The sequence below is a fragment of the Martes martes genome (assembly GCF_963455335.1).
Source record: "Martes martes genome assembly, chromosome: 7".
Lineage (NCBI taxonomy): Eukaryota > Metazoa > Chordata > Mammalia > Carnivora > Mustelidae > Martes > Martes martes.
The window spans coordinates 73,263,364-73,276,138 of NC_137894.1; the positions used below are offsets into that span (position 1 = coordinate 73,263,364).

At 52.8% G+C, this 12,775-nt stretch overlaps 1 protein-coding gene across 2 annotated transcripts; it reads left to right on the forward strand.

The window, feature by feature from the left end:
* The first annotated feature begins 914 nt into the window (after window positions 1-914).
* On the forward strand, window positions 915-9,777 carry PCK2 (phosphoenolpyruvate carboxykinase 2, mitochondrial). Of its 2 annotated transcripts, XM_080807473.1 has the most exons (11): window positions 927-1,047; window positions 2,300-2,446; window positions 3,069-3,314; window positions 3,761-3,945; window positions 4,032-4,235; window positions 4,590-4,777; window positions 5,055-5,217; window positions 5,463-5,681; window positions 7,750-7,887; window positions 8,353-8,448; window positions 8,695-9,777. In XM_080807473.1, the coding sequence occupies exons 3-11, from the start codon at window positions 3,118-3,120 to the stop codon at window positions 9,147-9,149; spliced, it is 1,845 nt and encodes a 614-aa protein (XP_080663599.1). In that variant the 5' UTR covers window positions 927-1,047; window positions 2,300-2,446; window positions 3,069-3,117; the 3' UTR covers window positions 9,150-9,777. The 2 variants fall into 2 exon arrangements, with proteins under 2 accessions (XP_080663598.1, XP_080663599.1); XM_080807472.1 differs by lacking the exon at window positions 2,300-2,446 and having other exon boundaries at window positions 915-1,047.
* Window positions 9,778-12,775: the final 2,998 nt, after the last annotated feature.

Below are 12,775 nucleotides of genomic sequence, written 5' to 3' on the forward strand. Positions count from 1 at the left end.
GGCCAAAGTGAGGGACATACAAATTGGCTGAACTGAGAGCCTACCCGCAGGAGACCCATCTGATCACATGGACTGAGGAGGTGGTTCCCCAAAGGAACGTCAGGGTGCCACTACCAAAAAGGTGATGTCAATGCTGGGCAGGTGCCTACCATAGACATGTTTGAGTTGGAGGCCCTATGGCGTTTGGGGTGACACTTGGTGGTCTCAAGTTGCAGAGAGATGTCTGGATGGAGACATAACTTGAGAAATTATCTGACAACTTTTACGTGGTGGTTGGGTGGGACTAGTTAGTTCTCCAGGATAATGTGGCAAGAACAGCGAGGGAAGAGGCCCAAAGGAAAGACTCTGTGGTGGACAGGCACCACCATTTCATGGGGAGGCAGAAGAGAGCCCTCATCAGGAGCAGAAGTAACAGGGATGTGGGAGTTGGGGACCAAGGGAATCTTAGCCCTGGGGCCCTGGAAAACAGAAAAGTCTGGGTCTCAGAGTGGTCAGTGCCCAGGAAAAGGGAAAAGGCAATGTCCAACCCCCGGTTTCTGGACTTCCAGCCTCCACGGGCCCCTGCCCTGGCCTCGCCCCTCGTTTCTGGCTTGTTTGCCACCCCAGTGCCTCCCAGCCCCTATCTCTCAGGAGCAAGAGTCCTCAAAGTTACATCATGTGCAGGGGACCGGGCGGGGCGGGGGGGGGAGGGGCCTCGCGGAGGCGGGGAGCCGAGGGGGCCCAGCTGCCCAATGGGAGAAACGGGTTTAGGGCCTAGGATGCGGGGCGTGGGGCGGTGCCTGGGCGGGCCTGGGGCCTGGAGCCCGGGGACCCGGGGAGCGGGCCGAATGGCAGGGCGGAGAGAGGGTCGCGCCGGCCCTGCTAGGTTCCGCCCCCGCGCCCTCCCTCCCGCCTCCTTTTTAAGCGCCTCCCGCCCAGCCTTCGCTCCCGCTCGCTGCGCTCCCTCCTTCCCCGCCTTCCATATTTCCCCGGCTCCGCTCGGTTCTCTTGGCCACCCCGCAGCCCCCGCCCAGGTGCCATGGCCGCTGTATATCGCCCCGGCCTGCGGTGAGTGAGTCCCAGCCCGGGGCCGACCCGCATCTTCCGCCGCGCTCGCCCCCCGGGGCTGCCAGGGGCGCTCTCCTGCCCGCCCGCCTCCGCCCGCTTTCCCAGCGGAGGAGGCGGCGGGCCGGGGGCGAGTGTTTCTCGATCCCTGGCCTCTCGGGCCGGGCGTCTCGCGGGAGATCTGGGGCGGCCTCTGCCGTTCTGGGTCTCTCCGCTTCCGTCGCCTCCTCCCCCTCCCTGCTTTGCTGGTTTCTGACCGCGCGGTCTCGACCTGCCACTCTCAGAACTTCCTCCCCCTCTTCGCTCGCCCCCGCTGAGCCCTGTCTTCTCGTCTCTTCCTTTCCCTTACAGATGTAACCCTTGTGCCTCAGTTGCGTTCAGAAGCGGTAGGGCCCCGGGGTCAAGGGTGCATGAACTCCCGGGGGATTGAGCTCAGAGCTCCCCAAAGAAGGTAGACGGTAAACCTTTATTTCCCGGCCTCCGGGAAACTGGAACCTGGAGGGAAGCCCGGTGGAGCCCCGGGACCTGGGGCTAGGGGAAGGAGGGAAACAGGGTGGAAGAGGAGAACAAGTTGCCTTCAATTCTGATATGGCTGGCTTCAGCCCCTGTCCAGGATGGGAGTCCCTAGGCCCTTCTTTTCCACAGCTTCCTGTCTTTCCTCTGTAGCCTCCCTTCTCGGGATTTGTCACAAAGTCTGAGCTGACCCCATATCTCTCCCACAGCTGGTTCCACTTTGCCAGCCCTGGGGGTGGTCTCTGGAGCAGAGGAAAAGAAGAAGGTCCCACTTAGCGGACTGGACGGGAGTGGGGGAGCATCACCAGGGACTTCCTGATCCAGGCCCCCTGCAGGGAGAAGCTCTCCCCAAGACTGGGTGCCTTTCAAATTAATGCTCAGGAGTCCTCTTCCTCTGCCCCTGTGGCCACACTGGGTGTCCATCCCGCTTTCTCTGTTGGAAGCCAGGCTCTAGCTCCCACCGCCATGGTCTGAGGGTTCTCCTTTCCCCAGGCTTACAGCCTCTGAGTTCAAGCTTTTCAGTCTGATGTTCCCCAGCTAGTGCTAACACCCAAAGCTCTCCTGGCGTGTGACCTCTAGGGGGAGGGACAGGGGCATGCAGTCCAAAGTGTGGAGCAGTTTCTGGTGGGCGAGGCCCTGGCATAGGAGGAGGGCAACTTCCCCCTCTTGGCCTTTGCTCTCTCTGGGTCACTCCACCCTGGGTCCAGGCCAATCAGAGCAGACCCTGCTTTCCCTCTCCCAGGAGTATGATGGGACAGACAACAGGAACCCTGCCCTCCCAGGAATGGGCATGAACCCCAGCCAGTGACATTCTGCAACAATCAGCCTTCGACCCAGTTCAAAGACACCTACCCAATGGCAACATCTTACGAAACCCTTGTTGGCCCAGGTGGGCAGCCCTGGCTCTGATGCCTGGAATCCCAGTATACAGTTACCCACTCTCTGTGCAAGAGCCCTAATCTAGAAACCTGGGACCGTCCCATCTCAAAGACTGGGTCCTTTGCTGAGGCTTTCACAGTCTTACAGCATACACACCAGAAGAAAAAAGGAAAAACAGCTGCTTTTTTTTTTAACCTACGAAAACTGTGCTTGAGAAGGGGAAGAACAGGGATGAGAGCTTCAAATACCAGACACATGAAGCTGTCAGCAGGGCACAGCTTATCGGCCCTGGGCCACAGGGCACCTCGTCATTTCCAGCATCAACCAGATACAGTTAAACATGGGTATGGGCTTAGCCTGCAGTAACATCAACATGCCTCCGCATACACCCCACACAGGCCGGCGTGTGCCTGTATGCTCACTGGGCAACACCTGTCCCTCACCGAGACTCGTGAAGGCCACGAGATAGGTGGACCGAACCCGTCCCACACACCTATTCCAACCTGCCCTTCTGCCCTGTACCCAGACCCACTCTAGCACACTCCCTGGCAGCCCCCAAGCTTCCTGTCCCCTTGACTTGCCCATCTTCCAGGAGAATACCCCGATCATTCCCTCTGTTCCTTGTCTTGCAGGCTTAGCTGGCCTGGGCTGAGCCCCTGGGGCTGGTCCTCATGGCGCAGCATGCAGACCTTGCGAGTACTCAGCGGAGATCTGGGCCAGCTGCCTGCTGGGGTGCGAGACTTTGTGGAGCGCAGTGCCCGCCTCTGCCAACCGGACGGCATCCACATCTGTGACGGCACCGAGGCTGAGAACACTGCCACACTGACTCTCCTAGAAAAGCAGGGACTCATCCGAAAGCTCCCCAAGTACAACAACTGGTATGCCCTGAGCCCCATAACCATGAGACGGGGGCAGCTGCTTAGACTGGGCCACTGTGGATTTAGCAAGACAAAAATCAAATTTAACGAGACCATCCCAATGGAAGGAGCAAGAATGGGACCTTTGGGGGAAACAGAATCAGGAATTAATGGGACTGGTCTGTATTTTTATGTTAAGGAGAGAAGCTAATATAAGTAAAAACCTTTGCCTTTTTTCTTTCCTTTCCCAAGTTTAGAGAGTTTTTGCCAAGAGTCTTTAGAAGGCTAGGCCAAGGGAACTAGCCCCTTAGATGGGACAAAATCTGGAGGAGGCCACTGAGGTGAAGATGGATGGGAAGAAATCATGCCCACAGAAGACCTAGAGTCAAAGTTGGACCTGAAAGTTTGGGTCTGGGAATGAGGGAGATCGGCTGGCCACATCTTCCTGATAACCCCTTCTCCCCCAGCTGGCTGGCCCGCACAGACCCCAAGGATGTGGCACGAGTAGAGAGCAAGACGGTGATTGTAACTCCTTCTCAACGGGACACAGTGCCCCTCCCCGCTGGTGGGGCCCGTGGGCAACTAGGCAACTGGATGTCCCCAGCTGAGTTCCAGCAAGCTGTGGATGAGAGGTTTCCGGGCTGCATGCAGGGTAACCGGGGCAGGGACACAGAACCAGGGACGCCAAAAGTATGAGCAGGTTAGAACTCCTCATCCAGGTGGCCTTTTCCTCCACAGGCCGGACCATGTATGTGCTTCCGTTCAGCATGGGTCCTGTGGGCTCCCCACTGTCCCGCATTGGAGTGCAACTCACTGACTCAGCCTACGTGGTAGCAAGCATGCGTATTATGACCCGATTGGGGACACCCGTGCTTCGGGCCCTGGGAGATGGCGACTTTGTCAAGTGTCTGCACTCTGTGGGCCAGCCCCTGACTGGACAAGGTAAGCACCTGCCGTGCCTAGGGGAGAACACAGACCTGCTTGCCCTCAGAGGGAACCCCAAATTCTACCTATCCTCATTAGTGAAACACCTAAGTCCCAAAACCCAGGGCAGCAGTCTGGGCTGGGGGCAGTGCTGTGTTGGCAGAGCAGTTTGCACAAGATTGAGAAAAGTCATTTGTCCCAGAACAGGGACATGGGAGCCGATGGCTGTTAGGAGGTGGGGAGCCTTAGCCACTCATTGGCACCACCACTACTCCTAAATGTCTCTCCTGCCAGCCCCAATCCTTCCAGCCCCTAACGCCCCAGTTCCTGATACCCCTGCCAGCAGTCAGCCCATGACCCCATTGTCCCCAGGGGAGCCGGTGAGCCAGTGGCCATGCAACCCAGAGAAGACCCTGATTGGCCATGTGCCTGACCAGCGGGAGATCGTCTCCTTCGGCAGTGGCTATGGCGGCAACTCCTTGCTGGGCAAGAAGTGCTTTGCCCTCCGCATCGCCTCTCGGCTGGCCCGGGATGAGGGCTGGCTGGCGGAGCATATGCTGGTGAGGGCCTGGTGAGGATCCCAGCAGCTTCGGGGAGCAGGGCGGGGCGGGGCCTGGCCTCACCTCCCTACCTCCAGGTGCCAAGCTGGTGGGCAGGGACTCTGCCCCAGTGACTGAAGCTCTGACTTGCCACCACCCTAGCCCTGTGGCGAGGCATTGGCACCTGTTTCGTGAATAAACATTTGTCCTCCCTGTTAATCCGTAGCTGTCCTTTCTGTGCAGACCATAACTGACCTTTGGTGACATCTTCCTTGTTCCCTCTCTCCTCAACACACAGATCCTGGGTATCACCAGCCCCACGGGGAAGAAGCGCTACGTGGCGGCCGCCTTCCCCAGTGCCTGCGGCAAGACTAACCTGGCCATGATGCGGCCAGCGCTGCCGGGCTGGAAAGTGGAGTGTGTGGGGGATGACATCGCCTGGATGAGATTTGACAGTGATGGTGAGAGGCCCTTGGCATCATACTCTCGGTTCTGGCTTTTACTAGAATATAGGAGTCTGCCCTCCACTGCTTCTAGGGGACCTGCCCCGTCCCTCCTAGCAGTCCAGCCACCCTAGAGACAAAAAAAATCCTTCCACATTAGATACGGGGGCCAACTCAGGGCAAGGAGGAGCAGAGTAGAACCTTCCATGGCCGCACCTCTCACCTCTTCCCGGTTGGCCCTTTTCTGTCACTTCTCCTAACAGGTCGACTCCGGGCCATCAACCCTGAGAATGGCTTCTTCGGGGTGGCGCCTGGCACCTCTGCCACCACCAATCCCAACGCCATGGCCACGATCCAGAGTAACACTCTTTTCACCAACGTGGCTGAGACCAGCGATGGTGGAGTGTACTGGGAGGGCATTGACCAGCCTCTTCCACCTGGTGTCACCGTGACCTCCTGGCTGGGCAGACCCTGGAAACCCGGTATGTGGGGTGGGGGGAGCTGTGACACAGCCCCCCGGGCTCAGCACCTTGAGGATGTAAAAGCCTTCTCCACAACCTAAAGCCATCCTCCAGGACCTCTGAGAGGCACAGGAAGTTATGAATAGTCCCAGTTTCCAGGCCCAAGTGAGATCTGAGGTCAAGTCCCAAGTCTGCCAAGTGCTGGCTTTGGGACCTGACTCAGTTGCTTGCCCTCCACATCAGTTACATAGAGGTGGTTCCCAAAGTAGCTATCTCGTAAGGCTGCTGGAGGGCTGAATAGTGCATGCTAAGGGTTTAGCACAATGCCAAATACATAGCAAATTCTCCATAAAAATAAGCTTTTTTTTTTTTTTTTTTTAAAGAAAAGGTGAGGACTATTTTGAAAGTTTTTACACAAGGAATTGGGCTCAAAGCACAGTCCATAAAGTTTGACCTGTTAGGAAGGAGGGAGCCTGCCCCTCCCCCTGCCACTTGGCTTCCACCATCCCCTGTATAATAACCATTGTCTAAAGGTCAGTGTTGGGGCTCCTGGGTGGCTCAGTCAGTTAAGTGGCCGACTCTTGATTTCAGCTCAGGTCATGATCTTGGGGTTGTGAGATGGCACCCCTGTCGGCTCAGGGCGTCTGCTTGAGATATTCTCTCTCCCTCCCCCTCTGCTCCCATCTACAATAATAAATAAATCTTGTTAAAAAATAATAATAAAGGTCAGTGTTGTTAGCCTCACCCTTCCGGGTCCTCCTAACACACACACCCCCATCAGCCCTCCAGGCAAAATCAGACCCGCTATTTAGCCTCTTCTAAAAGCTATTTCTCAAGCCTGTCATTGCCCCTGGCACCTAGCAGTCCTGTTTCTCCCCCACCCCTGCACTCTGGACCTTCTGCAGTCAGAGAGCCCTGAGACCTAGGGATGGTAGCAAAGAGGGGCATCCTGGGGACGGCATGCTTGTGGTTGCTGAGCCTACATTCACATTTTCCTGGACTGGCTGAGCGTGCTCCCTCCTTATCTAATCACCCCTCACTTTCTCCTCCACCATCATTAAGTCCTCCGTGGCCTCCCCACCCAACTGAGAAACCCAAGAAACGTTCCTACTTCCCCGCAGGCTCATTCCCCAACCCTTTCATCATCTCTAGCTTCAGGCGTATAACTAGAGTGTGTTGTGCCCAGCTGAAATTCCCGGAATAATACCTTGCCCCAGGGACCTGAATTGGGGGTCATGGAAGTGCAAGAGGCTCTTACACATCGGAGCTGAGGGTGGGGAAGGGGACACAGTGGTGGTGGGGGGGAAATGGCTTGAGAACTCCCTTGATCACCGCTCCCCCGAGGTCTGACCAGCACCCTCCAGCAGAGAGGACACCATGTCCCTTCGGGGTCCCATGGTGGTGCCTTATACACGTGCCACTGACTTGTTCCCATCCCTTCTCCAGGGTACCTGACAGGCCAGATGACCTGCGCCCCTCAGGTTAGGCCTGCACAGGTTATGTCTGACTTCTTCCAGCCCTGTCACTCCATCTGGGTCTGCACTGACCCAGGGAAATCACCAGCATTCTGCTAGTTTCCAGATCAGTTCCTGTTTACATTTTGAATTCCTCAGAAGATCCCATCTTCCCTTATTTGCTGATGGAAAGTCAGTTGTCTGAAATACTGATCGGATAGTCTCATTTTTTTCCTTTAGGTGTGTTTGAGTGTTTCGTAAAATAATAATCCCAAAAATAAAGAAATCATTTCTGGGATAAATTTTCTGTTCTAACCTTTTGCCAACATCTAAGCCCATTCTCTTGAGCGCTGGTCAATGCCAAGTAGCTATAGCTTGGCATAGACAGTGGGATCTTGCTAAACCCCAATTCCTTGCCCATTCTTTCTCACATAGCTTGGCTTCAGCACCATTATTGATAAATAACCTGATCTTTTGGGGGAGATGTCCTGGCTCCCTTCTCCCTGCTCCTCACCACCCAAGGTTGCAGAGCATTGATGACGCAAACAAATTTTGCAAGAGTGAGTGCAAAAGCGTGTGTGTGTTGGGAGTGGATAAATCCTTGTAAGTGACAGTAGTTATATTTTCCCTGCCAGGGGACAAGGAGCCCTGTGCACACCCCAACTCTCGCTTTTGTGCCCCGGCTCGCCAGTGCCCCATCATGGACCCAGCCTGGGAGGCCCCTGAGGGTGTCCCCATTGATGCCATCATCTTTGGAGGCCGCAGACCCAAAGGTAAGCATGCCTTCTCAGTAAAGGGCCTGGCTCTCTCAGGGCCCACTTCCCTCTTGTACTTAAAGCCTCAGCCTGGGGGCACGTGGGTCGCTCAGTGGGTTAAAGCCTCTGACTTCCGCTCAGGTCATGATCCCAGGGTCCTGGGATGGAGCTCCGCATCGGGCTTTCTGCTCAGCAGAGAGCCTGCTTCCTCCTCTCTCTGCCTGCCTCTCTGCCTACTTGTGATCTGTCAAATAAATAGAATCTTTAAAAAAAAAAAAAAAAAGCCTCAGCCTGGATTGCCAGCTGTGGCTCTCTGTCTCTAGAGCTCTCCCTGGAGAATTCAAAATTAGGGGGAGGCATGGGATTTGAAAATGGGAGAGCAGAAGTCCTAGGAGAGTGAGACCAGAAGTCAAGATCACCAGAGGGCATGGAGTGAGGGTCCAAAGAGAAAAGCTGCCTGGACCCTGGTCACCTGTGTTCTAGGAGTACCTCTGGTATATGAGGCCTTCAGCTGGCGCCACGGCGTGTTTGTGGGCAGTGCCATGCGCTCGGAGTCCACTGCCGCGGCTGAACACAAAGGTGGGTGCCCTCCCTGTGCCCCTCTCCTGTGTACCCACACCATTGCTCCTCTCCCTTCCTGAGCCCGGCCTTCCTCCTGCCTGCCCTCCCCATGTGTCCCTTGTCCCAATCTCTTCTCTTCACCCTACTCTGAGGAAGATCCCAGAACCACCCAGGTTTCACCACTCCCTCCAGCCGGTGGCAGGGTGCCTTTTGTCTTCTCCAGTAAGGAGGAAGAGTCCTGACCCTTCTTGCTTCCCTCCCCAGGGAAGGTCATCATGCACGACCCCTTTGCCATGCGGCCCTTTTTTGGCTACAACTTCGGGCGCTACCTAGAACACTGGCTGAGCATGGAGGAGCGCAAGGGGGCCCGGTTGCCCCGCATCTTCCACGTCAACTGGTTCCGGCGGGATGAGGCAGGCCGCTTCCTGTGGCCAGGCTTTGGAGAGAATGCTCGGGTGCTGGACTGGATCTGCCGGCGGCTAGAGGGAGAGGACAGTGCCCGAGAGACGCCCATCGGGCTGGTGCCGAAGGAAGGCGCCTTGGATCTCAAGGGCCTAGGAGCCGTAGACACCACCCAGCTATTCTCGCTCCCCAAGGACTTCTGGGAACAGGAGGTTCGTGACATTCGGAGCTACCTGACAGAGCAGGTCAATCAGGATCTGCCCAAGGAGGTGTTGGCTGAACTGGAGGCCCTGGAGGGACGTGTGCGCAGAATGTGACCTGAGGCTCCAAGCTAGCAAGAGAGCACAGCCCCCTCCATCCCATCCCCTGTATCCCCCATCTAGGGATAGGAGAGCAAAACAGGCTTGGAGAAAATATGAGCAATTTGATACAACCAACATGTGAGTGCCATGAGACCAGGCCATAGACCTTCTCCAACACTCTGTCCATTAATAAGAAATGCTCGTTCATTTTCCACAACGTTCATGCTGTTTTCATTCCTGCCTGTCTTCATGGGCTTTTAACACCAATTTCACGGTCTTCTTCCTGCAGCCCTCCAGGCAGCCTGGCCTGGTACAGCCTGGTGAGAGCCAGGATCTCACTCCCAGGCAGCCCTGCCACTGAGCCCACAGAAGTAGGCATTGCTGGGAGAAGGCACATCAACTCTGTGTCCCAAGGTCTTAAAAAGATGGGGGCCTCTGTGGGCCACACAGTAGAACTTCTAGGCCTAAAATTCCTGATCTCCCACTTGGGAGACACAGAAGCCTCTAAAACCCCGTGCCCCAGGGAAGCGATTCCATTGTCCATTGTCAGATCTGTTCTTCCTCCTGCCTGACCTAAAACTGGGACTCTCAAGGCGTTCATGAAAGCTTATTCAATATTAAAACAGCTAACTCTTTTACAGTGCCTCCTGTGTGCCAAAGACTGTTCTGGGCAGGTTGCAAAACAACGCTTTGAAGCAAATGCCATATTGCAGATGAAGAAACAAAGGCACAAAGAGGTCAAGTAATTGCCCAAGCCCACAGAGCAAACAGTCGAGCCAAGGGTAAATGGTAACTGTGGACACATCTCTCATAGCAGCGTAGAACTGTACAGCTATAAGGCCTTTAGATGTCCTCTGTTCCATGCTTCTTGAACTTCATAGTGCATATGAATCACCTGGTGATCTGGATAAAATGCTCATTAAGCAAGTCTGGAGTGGCCAGAAGGTTCTGTTTCTCTTACAAGCTCCTAATAGATGCTGATGCTGCTGGACCAGGGACCATCATTTAAGTGGCAAGGCCTTGACCTAAATCCTCAGAAAATTAGCTTTAGAGGGGAAACCACAAAGAGAGCAACGATTCTCCCTAAATCAGGGCCGTCGGCTGAGGGAAAGCTTTGCCTCTGATCTGAATCAGGCTGAATCGGTATAAACCGAGGTTGGTAGGTTTAAGTCTGCACCCAGAAAATGAGGATAAACTTTAACAAGTAAGATGGAATTACTGGAAACTGCCTCAAAAGAAAAACACTGGAGGAGGAAACACCAGTGGTTTCATAGAGAACAGCCAATAACCAGCTACACACAACATGTGGGCAGAAAAGAATCTAAGGTCAGAGTGGACCAAGGTGCTAAAACACAGTTAGCAATGGAGTCTGTTGTACTTAAAATCATATAGCCAAGTCCTAGGCTTCAGGAACAGCATGTGATAAGTGAGAATAGGATCAGAGGCAGCATAACACAGATGTTGGGCACACAGCAGTGTCGGGCCCAAGGTGCCTCTGAGTATCTTCATCTGTAAAATGGGGGTGTGCCTGCACCTCAGTGTTGTTGGGAAGATTAAAAGGGTCAGTGAAACCAGGCACTCAGAACTATGCCTGGCAGGAGTAACCATTGACTCTTTTAGCAGCTCTCGCTGTTCCACTCTATATTGATTGCAGGAGGCCTTATAAGACTATATCATATATTCCTGACTCTACAGATTAAGAGGAAACTGAACAATGTCAATAAAATTTAGGGGAGAAAAAAATAGGTTTGGAAATAAGTCCCTCCGGGAAAGAGGCGGGGACCTGGGGTTCCAGGACTCTCCTGGTATCTAAGTGCTCGGTAATATGAAGGTATGAGCCTTGAACATGATTTTGGTGGTTAGAATAAAATTGGGCTGCATGCCCTACAGATATATGGTAAAACAAAGTTAACACATTTTAATTAACCTTTTTACTTTAAATCATTTAAGTAATTTCTATACCCAATGTGGGGCTTGAACTCACAACCCTGAGATCAAGAGTTGCATACTCTTCGGAGCCAGACAAGAGTCCCATACCTTTTTATTTTAAAATAAAACACAGGTACAGAAAACCATGGAAAAACAGAAGTATGGTTTAATAAACTAACAGAAAACGAATACCCTTTAAACCATCACCCAGAGAAAGAAACAGAACTTTGCAGACATCCAAAGCTCTCCCACCACCCCACTGTGTTCTTGATCTTCATCACAGCCCGTCCCTCCTGGCATAAGTGGATACTATGGTGCATGATAAGCATGTCCTTTAATTGTATTTTTGTAGTTTTTATCACCCAAATGTGGGTCTTTGGCCATTATAGTTAAGCTTTGCCCATTTTTAAGAATCTCCTATGCCGGGGCGCCTGGGTGGCTCAGTGGGTTAAGCCTCTGCCTTCGGCTCAGGTCATGATCTCGGGGTCCTGGGATCGAGTCCCGCATCGGGCTCTCTGCTTGGCGGGGAGCCTGCTTCCTCCTCTCTCTCTCTCTGCCTGCCTCTCTGCCTGCTTGGTCTCTCTCTGTCAAATAAATAAATAAAATCTTAAAAAAAAAAAAAAAAGAATCTTCTATGCCTTTGAAGTCTCTTTCAGTCTACAGGTTCCCTCTCCATTCCTTTCTTTTTCCTCAATTTAACCATTGAAGCATCCAAATCTAGATGCTCCATGCCTAGATTCATTAATTTACTAGGGATTTCAAACAGCCATATCCAAACTCTGTCATAATAGTTGGAATGGTTATACAAAAAGACATCCCTTTCGGGGTGCCTGGATGGCTCAGATGGTTAATTAAGTGTCTGCCTTCTGCTCAGGTCATGATCTCCAGGTCCTAGGGCTCTGGGCTCAGCGGGGAGGTGGCTTCTTGCTCTGCTTCTTCCTGTTCCTGCGTGCGCACGCACTCTCTCTCTCTCTCTCTCAAATGAATAAAAGAAAAAAGACATCCCTTCATTTTCTGTTTCATTACTGTCAGGTACAGTTTATAGAAAAACAGCATGATAATGGATTCTTTTCCTATATTTACCATCTTCAATATGATGATTTGGTTTCCTATCATCCTGCAAAGGGTAAACAATTAGTTACCCACACACACAACCCATTATGAACTCATGGATTTAAACATACTTAATGTTATTGAAGTATCCTTTTAATGCTCAAATTGTCCCAACTTTGGCTGTGAGGACTTGGCTCCTGAGTCCTTTTGGCATTACCCTGATAGTGTTTGCTGGCTTCTTGCTATCTGGTAAGCTAAGTTGTTCCAGATTCATCTTATACATTTCCTGCCCCAGACCTGGAATCAGCCATTTCTTCAAACTTTGGTTGCTTTTCATGGAAAATGGTATTTTAAGATCTAAGTGGTAGCAGTATACATTGCTACTGGATTGGTCCATTGTTTCTAGATCTTTTCAATGGGTAAGGATAGTAAATAACTTCAAGAGTTCATACTGACAGCTCCTACTCAAATTCCCGGCTAAAGGGTTTTTAACTTCTGTATCACATCTGTACCTCCTATCTGCCACACAAAAAAAATTCTGGTTCTCAAGGACACAGGCCATGAGAGTATTAGAAATCCTGTAATTGCTCAGTTGCTTTATAGTCAACAGATTTTAAGTCCTAGGTAAATTAGCATACTTCCCCCTTTCCTTCTGCACA